The sequence below is a fragment of the Nymphalis io genome, chromosome 27 (genome assembly GCF_905147045.1).
Source record: "Nymphalis io chromosome 27, ilAglIoxx1.1, whole genome shotgun sequence".
NCBI lineage: Eukaryota > Metazoa > Arthropoda > Insecta > Lepidoptera > Nymphalidae > Nymphalis > Nymphalis io.
In genome coordinates, this window is record NC_065914.1 from 2,037,283 (window position 1) to 2,052,990 (window position 15,708).

The 15,708-nt window shown below is 39.5% G+C and overlaps 1 protein-coding gene across 3 annotated transcripts in view; it reads right to left on the minus strand.

Moving 5' to 3' along the window:
* LOC126778767 (neurofibromin-like) overlaps positions 1-15,708 on the minus strand; it is a 78,321-nt gene that overhangs the window by 44,579 nt on the left and 18,034 nt on the right. For all 3 annotated transcript variants that reach the window (XR_007670227.1, XM_050502392.1, XM_050502393.1), the window contains exons 18-26: positions 15,483-15,588; positions 9,830-9,869; positions 9,128-9,299; positions 7,662-7,804; positions 7,131-7,239; positions 6,708-6,814; positions 5,867-5,983; positions 5,030-5,184; positions 463-620 (exon numbers count right to left, since the gene is read on the minus strand). Coding sequence is in view for 2 of the 3 variants with exons in the window: in XM_050502392.1 (XP_050358349.1) it covers positions 463-620; positions 5,030-5,184; positions 5,867-5,983; positions 6,708-6,814; positions 7,131-7,239; positions 7,662-7,804; positions 9,128-9,299; positions 9,830-9,869; positions 15,483-15,588 (1,107 nt within the window). In the remaining variant the exon portion in view is untranslated. The remainder of the gene's footprint in view (positions 1-462; positions 621-5,029; positions 5,185-5,866; positions 5,984-6,707; positions 6,815-7,130; positions 7,240-7,661; positions 7,805-9,127; positions 9,300-9,829; positions 9,870-15,482; positions 15,589-15,708) is intronic.

Here is a 15,708-nt window from a genome sequence, read left to right on the forward strand (position 1 = left end):
AAATTATCACAATAAAAACTGAGCCAGTGACAAAAGCAAACGTATGTCTGACGTCTGGTCACTAAAACTATTTATTTTTTTATTTATTTATAATAGCACACTTACAACATACACATAAATCATTGAAAAAATAATTTATAAAATAATAATGGTATATCTAATGTGCATCTCAATTACAAGTGTACATAGCACTTGCAGATTCAATCTAACCAAATTCAAATTTAAAGTAACAAAAACTCATCAGTAATTTTTAAAAATGTCAAAATTATATAATGTCATTGTTTCAATCATTATTAAAACTATTCTTTTTATTTTTAAGCCTCATTCTAAGGACATTCAGTTTACTAACAATGGGTAACATTACGTATTAAAATGCCGAGGCATTTTAATACCTCGACCTTAGCCCAGCAGTGGGACATGTACAGCCTGATACTGTAAGTACCTTGGAATCGCTCCACCCACCTTATCCGATATCGTGGTGACGAGCTGAACGAGCTGCTCGAAGCGGTCCGCCAGAACGGTCTCTGCCAGGGTGTCGAACTCTGTGCCTTGCTGCAGGATCTTCGTCAAAACTTCCATGAATGCAGCTCGCGTTTGTAAATCGCGATGGTAACCCAAACCTGTTTAACAAATTGCAAAATTTAAAGGATCAGTCATTGAATCAAAGTGGTGTGGTACCCATTACAGCAACAACCAGAAACGGTGTTTGGAGGGAAAAATCGAGCAAATTTTCTTGCTTGCGCTATTGTTAGACTTTACTATTGCTAGATGATTGTCCTGTAAAGGCAGTCGTAAATATATTGTTAGCATTTATCTGTGAGCCGAGATTGCCCAGTGGTAAGAACGCGTGAATCTTAACCGATGATCGTGGCTTCAAGCCCGGGCAAGCCTCACTGAATTTTCATGTGCTTAATTTGTGATTATAATTCATCTCGTGCTTTACGGTGAAGGAAAACAACGTGAAAAAACCTGCATGAGTCTAATTTCACTGAAATTCTGCCACATGTGTATTCCACCAACCCGCATTGGAGCAGCGTGGTGGAATAAGCTTCAAACCTTCTCCTCAAAAAGAGGAGAGGCCTTTAGCCCAGCAGTGGGACAATCACAGGCCGTTACGGTTTATCTGTGGACAAAAGCTCTGGCAGCATACACGTTGCAGCTGTCAAGGACGCGGTTACCATGGTAACTGTTATTTGTCAGTGTGACTTATCAATGTGATCAGTATATGACTAACGATTGATAATTCATGACTATATAAACTTAAAATATTATCTTAATACATACATTTGTTTTTTTTTTTAAATTGTAATATTATTGATTGTGCATCAGAGGCTCAAAATAAACGCTTATTTTTTTAAAAAATAAATTCTTTAGACCTAAATATAAAGTTTGCAATACATACTTCAAAAATTGACTTGACTCGACAATTCGAAGTATGGTTTTCGAATTTACCTGGTGGTAGGGCTTTGTGCAAGCCCGCCTGGGTGGGTACCACCCACTCATCAGATGTTGTGTCACTAAGCAGCAATACTTATTATTGTTGCGTTCCAGTCAGTCAGTGTAATTATTTTATTTATTTTTTATTTTTATTTCATTTGGGAAACAAACAGTAACATAATACACAAATATATGATTGAAAAAGATAATACAGATACCAATTAAGTTTCCACTTACAAATAATACAGAATTAGAGCAATTTGAATACAATGATATGAATTTAATTAAATATATTAATTAACTAATCTAATCTAATATAAAATCTGAAGAGAAAAGCATTTAATTAAAATAAAATAATGTTAACAATAATAAATTAATAAAAATACATCAAATTACATCCTCTTTAAAAGTAACTCTAATTACGATTATCTAAAACATTTTTAATTAATTTTTTAAAATAATTTAGTGAGGTTACAAATAAGTCAACACTAGAAAAGTATTTGTTATAGTTCCTACAAGATCGGAATATAAAACTGTTTTGTGTGAATTTGGTTCTTGTAGTAGGTACATCAAATAGACACTGGTGGCGAGAACTTAGTCTGGGACATTTAAAATTTATGTTGTATAAAAGGTAAGGGGAGTCAACTAGATTCCTTATAACTTTAAATATGAAAACCTGATCTCTCAATATGCGTCTGTCAGCCAAAGGTGATAAATTATAGGAACAAGAATAGGAAGCACTTTGTTGTACTTTAAACTCAAGGTGTTTAACAAATTTTTTTTGAACTTTCCCGAACTTTGAAAGATACCCGTCTTAGACTTATACCATTTAAGTGATAGCTGAATTCTATCGGTTTTCGTTTTCTCGAAAAAGATATTACATTGCATTTATCAATGTTAAGAAGTAACTGGTTATCACAGCAATATTGAAATAATCTATTGAGGTCTTCTTGTAGATACAAACAGTCAGATTGTGATTCAACTTCGAGAAATATTTTCATATCATCAGCATACAAAAGTGTAGTCGAGTGCTTGATGATGCTCTGGACATCGTTAATAAATAAATTGAATAGTAATGGTCCGAGGTGAGAACCCTGAGGAACACCTGAGGAAATCGGAACAAATGAGGAGCAGTAACCTCTTACCGCAACCGCCTGACTTCGATTTAATAAATAGGAAGAGAGCCAACGAAGCAGATCACCGTGTATACCGACCTCTTCCAATTTACGAACGAGAATGAAGTGTGAAATTTTATCGAAGGCTTTGGAGAAGTCGGTATACACAACGTCTACCTGGTATCCCCTGTCCATACTGGTTATGACGCGGTGGATTAATTCTGTCACATTAGTTTCCGTAGATCTTTTATCAATAAAGCCATGCTGTTCTTTAATAATCAAAGGTCTCAGCATAGGGTAGATGCTATCATATATTATTTTTTCAAAGAGTTTTGCTATTGTGCAAAGCTTAGATATGGGCCTGTAATTTTGGACAACGTGTTTGTCACCAGACTTCAATATGGGAACAACGTATGAGCGCTTCCACAACGCAGGCATTTCACCCGAGTTTAAGGATTTGTTAAATAATAAATAAAGGGGCATAGCAAGAGTTTCAGAGCATTCCTTTAAAAATATAGGAGGCAAACCATCTGGCCCATAGCCTTTATTAACATCAAGCTTTTTGAGGTATTTCTTAACAGCTTGCAATGAAATACTTATTGATCCTATATTTAATCTATTAAAAGACAAAGCTTTTGGGTGACTGTTTGAACCTCCAGCATTCGACGTGGTGAAAACCGAACTGAAATATTCATTAAAGGTGTCGCATATATCAGTGCCTCCACCAACAGTCCTACTTCCGTAAGTTAGGGTATCGGGAATACCATTCGTTGTCTGTTTTGACTTCACAAAACTCCAAAAAAACCTGCTGTTACTTTTAATTTTTCTTTCGGATGCAGCAATATAATCGTCGTAACACGTGACTTGTGCTCTCTTTTGACGCTCACGTAATATACTGAATGTATCGTAATCATATAACCTGCCATATGACCTCCATTTGCTATGATACTTAAGTTTTTCGGCTATGACTTTAATTAACGATTTGGAATACCAGAATGGATATCTATTATCATATTTAATGGTTTTTGTCGGGATTAAGTCTGTAATAACAGTATTAATAGTTTGATAAAATATATCAACTGAAGAAGATATATTAGTGTCATTTAATAAGTCTAACCAATCAATATTTTCTAAAGCCTTGTTAATAGCTTCATAATCCGCTTGTCTAAATAAGCGTATAACGCGATTAGCACTACGAAGAAAGAATGTGGTAACATTAATCCTTACATTCAAAGCAGGATGATAATTATCTTCAGCTACTAACGGAGAAATTTTAGATATTTGACACTCACTATTGCTAATAATTAAATCGAGATACCTATCATCCTTATTAGGAATGCAGTTAAATTGTTTAAGATTATTAAAATTAAGAAAATTATATAAAGTACTGATAAATATATCGTCATCATAGCAGTTTGATAATTTCATAAATAATCCTTCATGAACCCAAGACGCTGTAGAAACATTAAAATCGCCTACAATTAGGATTATATCATTAGGATTAGATAGAAGGTCTTTGGAAACCAATTCAAAATATTCACACAAAGCTGCATAATGGTTTTTACCATGAGGTGCATAACAACAGTGTATATGAAGTAATGCAGAGGATGGCACCAAAGACAGAGGCATAGAAACCCCAACTACATCAGCTGCAGAATTTAGCAGGGAGAGAGAGGCGGTTGATCTTATTAACAGGTGAGATTTTACAGCAATTAAAACACCACCACCCATTTTACTACCATGCGCAATGTAGTCTCTATCGCTTCTGTATACGCTGTAGCGCGAGTCGAAAAGTTCCTCATTAAAAATATCACCATGAAGCCAGGTTTCACTAAGACAGATAATGTCATAATCTTCCTGTATTAAGTTCCTAAAAAAAGCATTGGTTTTAGTTCGCAATCCACGAACATTTTGGTAAAATATATTAAGATTCATATTGATCGTGGTAAAATATTATAACACATAAAGATATAAAAATCACAGTTTAAGATTAAAATCATAAGACCCTTAAAGAATACATTAAAATGTCCAAAAATAAATTCTACATTGATTAACAAAGTCCACCAGTGTAAGCTCGATTGGTTAAAAAAATAATATGGTAAACAAACACAAACCTTATAATAAAATAATAAATACAAATAAATATCACCGTCTCGATCAACATGCAAATAAAATGTAATAAAAATTATCTTAATTAGGCACTTATGCATTAATAGAATAACACTTAAACAATTTTTTTATCTGACTCTTATTAATATATTATATATATTAATAAGAGTCAATGTAATTACAAACATAAGGGGCATAATATCTCAGTTCCCAAAGTTTCCAAGGTCGATAACGCATTGGCGATGTAATAAATGTTTATTATTTCTTACCTCTAATATATCATCATTACCTCTTCTAATTTATCATCAGGTGGCCCTTTACCTCGTCCGACTACTCATAATATTAAAAAAAATGTTATTCTCACTTACCAATACTATGCATGAGTCCGGAGTCGATATTCGCGGAGAGTAAGTTGGACATGGCCTGGATAGTCGCGTTCCTCAAGGTGTCCAAACGTCCCGGGCCCTCCGTCAGCTCGACCTCGTTGCAATCGTTCAGTAAGTTCATGAATAGAGTGAAATACCTGGAAATATATTATATCATTATATAACTTACCGCCAAAAGTGATATATAACAAAGAACATATACTAGAAGACCATTTATTTATTACTACCGCTTCTCGTAGTTTCGCTCGCCTCATAATTTAGAAGAAACACAAATTTTCATACAACTTTTCAAATGCCGATTTTCATGGTGCTAGCCCCAGTAGTTTGACTTACTGGCATATCAACGCACAGAATCGCACAGTTATTATATATATAGACAGACAAGCGTATGGATTAACTTATTTATTTATTTAATCTAGGAAGACAAACAGTTATAACATATACCGATTAAGTCTTCACAAATAATTAAATCAAAATACATAGCAGAGTTATAACAAATAAAAATTAAAGATTATTTAAAATTTTACGAAGTATGAACAATTAATTAATAATGGTAATCATGGGTCACAGACATTGGCACATTGTATGAAATATTAATCCATCTCTTACACCGCAAATTCGCCACCAACCTTAAAAATTAAGATTCTATGTCCCTTGTATCTGTGGCTCACTACCTTTCAATTGTATTGCTGATTTCCGGTAGAATATTTTATGAGTGAGAGGTACAAACCATAAACCACTGAGTAAGTGTATTTGTTACATAACTAAACATTATATAAAATGCATAAATAAAGAATATCTGCCATGTAAATATCTCACTTCAAGAAGAGCTGGCTCTTGGCCTCCATGAGTTTTCCACGGTTGGACTCCTGGGGCTGCAGCGGCAGACCTTTAAGCAGTGCCGCCACGGCCTCCATGCAGGCCTGGTCCAGCTCCCTGGAAATATAATACCTGATCATACTATTGAGGAAGACTACTAAACCGCTGGTGGTACAGTGCATTTAGATCGCAAGACTCAACTATTAGTCATTTGGAGAAACATAAAAATAATGTGATTTTTTTGTGAATCAATCAAAAATACAGTATGTGTGGATACTCAATGTTCTTTATTGGATCCCTGACAACGTATATACAAAATCTCATGATGATCAGTTGAATAGTTAATACGTGATCACAAACAAACAAACACATTTTCGCATTGACAATATTAGTTATGTTTAGGATATAATACAATTTATCTTATAAGATCACACTATGTGGACCACACGAGTATGGAATGAGAAAGACATATATATATATCCTATTCCAATCACAGGATGAAACTTTATAATATTATTTTCTATCGATGTAATGAAGAAGAATTAAATTTCATCTCGTTAATTTATATAGTATGCATAATGGCGATAGATGGCGCTCATTCAATATGTCACATTCCTGAATCGCGCTATCTAGTTATTTGCTACTGGGTATATATCATAAAATACAATTATGTTAAATGAAACTAATGGAAAGCACTTCCTGAGTTTCATTTACCATTTGAAAATCAGAGTTACAAAATTAAATTTAAAATAATAATTATTAAATACAATTGGTTATTGAATTTATCGTCCAAATGAATTTAATTGCTGGTTTTAAATAAACAAAGCTGTATGTATACTACCTGGTTATGGAGGAAGCGTCCGCCCTCAGGGGCAGTGCGATTTGATGCGAGGCCCCGAGGACCCAGTCTGTGACGTACTCCACCATTTTATTGCGGAACTTCATCTCCTGGATGAAACGTTTGACGATGGAATTATTAACTGTGCTGTGTTTTTAAAGGTACAGGTTAACGTACCATCCATTCATCAAATATTCTACCGCTAAACAGCAATACTTAGTATCGTTGCGTTCAGGTTTTAAGGGTGAGTAGGCCAGTGTAACTACAAACAGGAACATAACATCATAGTTCCCAAGGTTGGCGCATTGGCTATATAAGGTACGGTTGATATTTTTTTCAGCGCCAATGTCTAAGCGCGGTTGTGACCACTACCATAAGGTCATAAATGGGCCATTTATCAATCGGATGACTAATTTTTTAAATTACCTGTCTGAAAGCTAGGTCATCTCTCCGCCTCATCATTGCGTCAACGACTTGGCAGAGCTTCGTCTTGATATGTACGGACAGCACCGTCATGTCTAGGTGACGGACGTATCTGCGGAATAGTATATGTATTATTATAAGCTCGGTCAGTGGTCGAATTATTATAGAAAAGTTGAAGAAGACATACAGGAATTTGCACGTTTTCTTACGGACCAAAGCCGGTGGTCCCACGCTTGAACTCTCCAATTCGGTCGTGTTAGATTACCATTCCATCGAATTATGAGTGTGTGTTTGCGCACACACCACTAGATGTTTTACATATGTATATATATGTATATACTCGAACGCAACCCCAAATACCCAAAAAACTCACTGTTTTATAACATTTTTAAATAAAAATTTGAAGTCAAAACCCAAGATACGGCTTATATAATAAAACAGTAGAGTTCGTTTTCTTTATTTGAACACACTCATTTCTGGGACCATTTAAAGTGGGTGAAATCGCCCGAAATACATAACTATAAATATAATTACCTAACAATGGCTAACATCAATCCTTCGATGGATGTAGTGCTAAGATGTTCACAGGGCTGATCGTTCTTCTTTTTATCCAATATACTTTTCATTATGAATATCGTATGTTCGACGAATTGCGTGTTTATATCTGTTAGCATCACCTATAAGTATAATTAATATATTAAAGTATATAATACGTGTATCTAGAACGCAGATCATGTATTGTACCTTGGCTGTATTTGTGTTTGTGATAAGTTATCTCGGGCTTGAAGGTTACGCGCTGGGTGAAGGAAAATACGTTGAGGAAACCTGCCTAGATCGGTAATTTATGTATATACATATCGACCAATGAGCAATGGAGTTGTAAAATAAACTTGGAAACCTTTTTCTACAGATTTCCTATAGATTTTGAGTTTGATTAGACTTTTTTTACTGGCTCTACAAGAAATATATATATTTTTTTTTTTTTATATTCGCCGGGAGGGCAAATGACTCTACTCCACCTGATGGTAAGTGGTAGTAGAGTCCAAACGCGACGACGGCCAGTACAGACGGGAAAAACGTTCTGCACTAGCCGCCTTCGCCTTGCCGGCCCGCAAGATGCCTCTTCACGCCTCGTTTGAAGGAACCCGGGTTGTAAGAGGAGGGGAACACGTGAGCTGGTAAGGAATTCCATTTTTTGGAAGTGCGACAAAGAAAGGAGTTGCCAAATTTCTTTGTTCGCGATGGAATTGATGTCACAGTTAGGCGGTGACATCGAGAACCAGCTCGCGTGGACTTAAGAAGGAAGGGGGAAGCAGGAATTAGAGAGAATAATTCCTCAGAGCACTCGCCGTGATACAGTCGATAGAAGCGCTCAGTGCTGCTATCTCACGACGCAATTGTAAAGGTTCAAGGGTGTTTGTGACCTTTACGTCGCCAATAATGCGTACGGCACGTCGCTGCAACCGGTCCAAGGCCTCAAGTAGGTACTTAGCGGAGCCATCCCAAAGGTGCGAGCAATATTCCACGCAAGACCGTACCTGTGTTTTGTACAGCAGGCACAGTTGTTGTGGCGTGAAAAAGCGCCGCACCTTGTTCAGAACTCCGAGTTTCCGTGAAGCTGTTTTTATAACAGCCTCGATGTAATCCCTTGGACTAAGGTCGCAGCGAACGTCAATCCCCAGCATGGCGATTTTGCTTTGCATCACCAGCGGAGTACCACAGAGGGAGGGAAGAGGGGAAAATGTTGACTTTTTATACCACTCTATATACTGTTAATTCGCCACCAACCATCACATCTAAGATGTATTGTTAAGTTCCTTAGATTGGTGGTTTGTAAAAGCATTGGGTATGTTAGGGGTTGTTGATATGATATGATTCTTACAGTTCCAATGTCTATGGGCAAATGGTAACCACTTACCAAGGCTCATTGCCAGGATGTCTACCTATTTTATATTAAAAAATATATTAATTGTGAGAAAGAATCAAAATGAATATCATACCTGTTGTTGCTGATCGAAGAACTTGTCGATTATTACTTTTATTTGACCGAATACTATCGGGTACAGTGCCGGAGACATTTTGTCGCCGACCGATTCCTTGACGTGACTCTGTATTTGGGCGCGGAAGCCTTCGTTACTGCAGAGTAGTAATCCTAATAGCTGGCCAATAAATCTATAAAAAGAAATACCATATTATAAAACAAAGTCCTCCCGTCGCGTCCGTCTGTATGAACGCGATAAATGCAAAAACGCTACGGTTTTCAGTAATGGACGGAGTGTTTTTTTTTATATAGAATAGGAAGGTGGACGTGCATATGGGCCACCTGATGGTAAGTGGTCACCAACGCCCATATACATTGGCATTTAAGAAATGTTAACCATCGCTTACATCACCAATGCGCCACCAACCTTGGGAACTAAGATGTTATGTCACTTGTGCCTGTAATCACGCTGGCTCACTCACCCTTCAAACCGGAACACAACAATACCAAGTACTGCTGCTTTGCGGTAGAATATCTGATGAGTGGGTGGTACCTACCCAGACGAGCTTGCACAAAGCTCTACCACCAGTAGATTCACGACGAAGGTTTAAGTGTATAATTCATTATTTTTTTGTTTGAATTGGCAAGAAATATGACGACGTCTGTGTAGGAAGTAAAAACTACAACATTGAAATAAAAAAATATATATAATTAAACTTACCGGGTGACCAGACAGTACTCGTCTTCTAGGGGCGTCTTTCCTGAAACATTATACTTTCTGGTATATGAAATAGAAATGATACTCTTTAAATTTTATTTTATGTTCAATTCTTTATATACTATAAACAATATATATATAGGTATACTTTAAACAATAATTTTTAGTACATTGCAAGTATCTCAATATTCGTTTTGCATAATTGTAGCAACTGACATTATAACAAGTATTAAATTGGCTGAGATAGCTTACAGCATAAGCAATGTCTGGTCTTGTTAATACTGCCAGATACATTAAACTGCCAATGAGTTTTTGATAAGGAACATTAGGCAAACATTCTGTAGATTTTCGATATTCAATTTAGGTTCAATAGGAGTACTCTGAGGCTTATAATCAGACATCTAAAATTTTTCAACTAATTGTTCAATATAGTGTGTTTGATCAATAGTAATAAAATCTTTGTTTACATTTATTCTCATTCCTAGATACTGTCTAACAGGACCCAAATCTTTTAACTTAAACTCTGAAGCTAATGCATTTTTCAATTTTTTAGTTTCTTTGTCGTTTTTGAAAAAATTAAGAAATCATCTACATACAACCCAATGATTATTTTAACATTATCTTTAGTTTTTGCAAACAAACATAGTTCATACTGGCTGTTGTTTTTTTTTTTTTTTTAAACCGCTAGGTGAGAGCAGATTTTTTTTTTTTATATTCGCCGGGAGGGCAAATGACTCTACTCCACCTGATGGTAAGTGGTAGTAGAGTCCAAATGCGACGACGGCCAGTACAGACGGGAAAAACGATCTGCACTAGCCGCCTTCGCCTTGCCGGCCCGCAAGATGCCTCTTCACGCCTCGTTTGAAGGAACCCGGGTTGTAAGAGGAGGGGAACACGTGAGCTGGTAAGGAATTCCATTTTTTGGAAGGACATCGAGAACCAGCTCGCGTGGACTTAAGAAGGAAGGGGGAAGCAGGAATTAGAGAGAATAATTCCTCAGAGCACTCGCCGTGATACAGTCGATAGAAAGCGCTCAGTGCTGCTATCTCACGACGCAATTGTAAAGGTTCAAGGGTGTTTGTGACCTTTACGTCGCCAATAATGCGTACGGCACGTCGCTGCAACCGGTCCAAGGCCTCAAGTAGGTACTTAGCGGAGCCATCTCAAAGGTGCGAGCAATATTCCACGCAAGACCGTACCTGTGTTTTGTACAGCAGGCACAGTTGTTGTGGCGTGAAATAGCGCCGCACCTTGTTCAGAACTCCGAGTTTCCGTGAAGCTGTTTTTATAACAGCCTCGATGTAATCCCTTGGACGAAGGTCGCAGCGAAGGACAATCCCCAGCATGGCGATTTTGCTTTGCATCACCAGCGGAGTACCACAGAGGGAGGGAAGAGGGGAAAATGTTGACTTTTTCGCCGTGAGAGCGCATACCTGTGTTTTCTTGGCATTAAACTCGACAAGATTATCAGAGCCCCATTTGGCGATGAGCTCTAACGTCCTATCGTCAATGACAAGATTCTTCCGCCTCTCCTCAGTTTCCGCCCGCCCAGCCACTGCGTGTCCGTGGTATCCACCATGCACTGTACTATCATCTGCATAGCAATGTATGTTCCCAAGAGAGAGCATATCATTGATATGCAAAAGAAAGAGTGTGGGAGATAGCACAGATCCCTGGGGGACCCCAGCATTCACTACATAGAATTGTGAAGCGCAACCATCAACTAAAACACGAAGGCTACGCTTGTGTAGGAAGCTGGCAATCCAGGTGCATAGCTGAGCAGGCAGACCATATGCCGGCAGCTTGGAGAGAAGACTTCTGTGCCAGACCCTGTCGAAAGCCTTGGAGATATCGAGGCTGACAACCAACGATTCTCCATGCTTGTCGATAGCTTCACCCCAGAGGTGCGTTACGTACGCTAGAAGATCACCTGTGGACTGTTTTGGTCGAAACCCGTATTGACGATCATTAATTAAAGAGCGATCTTCTAGGTAATGGATCAGTTGGTTGTTTAAAATCCGTTCCATCACCTCACAAAGTACTGAGGTGATAGCTATTGGCCGATAATTTGCCGGGTCAGACCGATCCCCTTTTTTGGGAACCGCTTGCACATTAGCTCTTCTCGAAGCCTCCGGCACACTTCCCGAAGAGAGAGAAAGTTGGAACAGGCGCGTTAACACAGGAGACAGCTCCGCTGCGCACTTCTTCAGCACTATGGCTGGTATTCCATCGGGACCGCTAGCTTTCCGTACATCAAGTGATTGCAGCTCCGCACGCACATCACGTTGCCTGATTTTAATGTCAGGCATCGTATGGCCACATGCAGGTATTGTAGGTGGCAGTGCACTACTACAATCATCGATGACGGAATTGTCGGCAAAGAGTTTAGCCAGGAGATCAGCTTGCTCTTGCGGACTGTGAGCTAGCGATCCGTCCGGATTTCTGAGCGGTGGCAGCGAAGGTTGGCAGAAATTGTTTTGCACAGACTTGGTCCGACGCCAGAAGCTACGGGAGCCCCTAGGATGCGAAACAAGATCATGACCAATCTGTACAATGCGCTGTGCATCCGCTCTCGTGTATGCCTTTCTACAGGACTTGGAATTTTTATTATAGTTTGCTTTCAGTGAGTCAATGTTAGATGCCCCGCTAATGCAGCCGTTGATCCACTTGTGATATGCCGCCTACTTAGATGATACAGCATCGGCACATTCACGAGTGAACCAACGGTTACGCGTACTCCTACTGACGAGATCTGAGCTAGGAATGTAGTATTCCATTCCCAGCATGATCTCGCCAGCAACAGCAGCGGCACTAGCTGTCGGGTCATTCCCACTGAAGCAACGTTCCTTCCAAGGGACCGACGCATAGTAATCGCGCATACCGTCCCAATCCGCCGACTTATATTTGCCAAACGCGACGTTTGCATACCGCTAGTGGCGGCAGCTTGGCCTGTGGCACTCTGGTAGAAATAAGGCTGTGATCCGAAGAGCCAAGAGGAGCCTGAACCACAACCTGATATTCCACCGGGTGAGAAGTCAGCAGAAGGTCCAGTAGAGGAGGTGCTTGCCCATCAATGTCTGGGATCCTGGTGGGCTGATCAACCAGTTGGGTCAAGTCATGTGTGAGAGCAAAAGCATGAGCAGTCCTTCCAGCATGGTTAGTTTTGAGGGATTTCAACCAGGATTCGTGGTGAGCATTAAAATCCCCCAAAAACACCAATTCCGCGTTAGGAAATTGCTCTTGCGCAGCATCTGCCACCCGACTAAGATGGTCAAATAATCGGCTTGTCTCCAAGTCACCATTGTGGGATCTGTAGAGGCACACGTAGACTCGGCTCTGACGAACCAGGTCCACACGTACCACCAACATGGAGAAGGAGGGATCCTCCAAGCAGCGCAGTCGGTGACAGCAAACATCCGTCCTGACGAACAAGCATACCCCGGCTTTCGCTTTGAAGGATTCTTCAAGCGTGTAGCCGGGATAATTAAGGTAGCTGGTATCGGCAGGACGGAGTATTTGTGTCTCCGTGAGAAACAACATTGCTGGCCGTGCTGTCTCGAGATGGTGGTGGACAGCGTTGAGGTTAGTGTGGAGTCCTCGGATGTTAGAGAACTCGACCTCAAACAGCGAGGGTATGGTGGGGGTGTGCACCGCTGTACGACCGTTATTTCTGTTTTGTTGCGCCATTTGGGAAAAATAAAATGGAAAAGAGACGTGAAGCGAGCGATGTATTGCCACGATAGGGATGGGCAAAGTGTGGAGGCGTGTTTCCCCAAGTGGTTGCCAAAAGGAAAAATACACTGACCCGCCGGACGGAAGGGCTCCCGAACCCCCCCCGGAAGTGGCCGCCGGGACCCCACCTACCGGTCACCAACCGGCACGACGTTCCACCCCGAGATTATGCGTGGCCTGGTGGGGCAGCCTCACGAGCTGGTTAGGCACGCTCGGGCCCCTGTACTATGCCACGGGCGGCCAGCGGAACAGCCGTTTCTTCGGGTCTCCCTGTCCGGCAGGTCAATACAGTTTCCCCCGGGATTGGTTCAACAGCCGTCTCCAATAGGACCAACACCCATCGCGGCAATACTCGCTCGGGCTCTGGCTGTACGCTGGCTGACCTCGAAACGCGGCTGCAAGCCACTTCACGAATTTTTCACCATGCGTACGGTGGTAACAAGCCAGGCGGATGTTAGCATCCTACCACCAGATGAGCAGATGGTCGCTCAGATATCCCTTAGTCGCCTCTTACGACACCCATGGGAAAGAGAGGGGCAGTGAAATGTATTCTTCTCCGTCACTGCACGGATAGTTGAAACATAATTTACAAAGACAATCTTTAACCCTCTCATACCATGCTAGAGATGATTGCTTTAGTCCATAAATAGCCCTTTTTAACCTTAACATATTTCCCCCACTTTTGTTTGCAAAACCTCAGGTATTGACATGTTTGTCTTCAATTGCATTATTGATAGCTCTCATTATAATAGGTCTTATTTTAATAGGTTATGGGCCTCTTCCGAATTTATCAGTTCTTTAATTAAAAATAGATAAATTGTGTTTGTGATACACGGAAACATGAATTCAAACTATATAACAAGTGTGCCAAAATTAAAAGGCAGGGAGAATTATGACGAGTGGTGTTTGCGGCTGAAAACTTACTGGTCTTAGACGGGATGGAAAAGTACATCAAACCACCAGCCGGTTTCGAAATTAAGCCAGCAGAAGATGGCAAAAAAAAAGGCAAAGTTAATATTGACGATTGATCCAGCATTGTACGTGCACAAAAGAAATACCGAAAGTTCAGCGGCATTATGGACTAAATTAAAAACCATGTTTGATGACCCTGATTTCTCGAGGAAAATAACCTTACCTCGACATTAAATATCCATTAGACTGGATAGTTGTGACTCGATGGTTACCTATGTCACACAAATTGTCGAAACAGGTCAACGCCTAAATGGCACAGGATTTACAATCACCGACGAATGGGTGAGATCATTATTATTAGCAGGTTTAACCGATCGTTATTCACCTATGATAATGGCTATAGAGCATTCAGGAATTCCGATAACTGCTGATGTCATTAAATCAAAATTGCTTGACATGGAAGTTGCAAATGAATCCGAATCTAGCGGCGCTGCATTTATGGCAAAAAATAAATATTATTTAAAAAATCGCAAAAGTAAGCCGAAGCAAAATGCCCATGCATTTACGTCAAACAAGAAGTCAGTGACAGATTTAATAACAAAGGAAGTTACTTGTTACAAATGTAAAAGCACCGGACATTATCGGAACCAGTGTCCGTTATTGAAGAAAACCACTAATAAATGCGTTTTTAACGTTGTTTTAATAAACGGCAAGTTTAACAAGACGGAATGGTACGTCGACAGTGGCGCGAGTGCGCATATGACTGGGCCCATAACCTATTAAAACACGTGGGATCAGTGATGTAAACTTTATTCACTAGGTGGCGTTAGTAGTAGTTAAAACCACAGATATTTTGATACATTATTATGATACATACTAACAATAATTATTATTATTCGGAACTTCTTTGCTATCGCTCCTTTGTTCGATTTACTTTTGACAAGGTTCCATCCCACTCTGATGACGTCATACAAAATAATACAATGATAAATAAATAAATCAATGTTCTCACCGTCAGTGTGCAATTGAGACCGCACGGGGGCTGGCTTCCATTTAAGACAAACTCCACCGAGAGCGCACAGGAACGAGGTCATGTTCGCCCATTCCTGGATTTGCATCTAAAAGAGAAAATATTGTTTTTTTTTTAATCGTTATATATTAAATACTAATGTCCATTTGAACGTAATAACTTCTTCGTAATCTAAATGTAGGAAATATACATTTATTTATAAAATGAA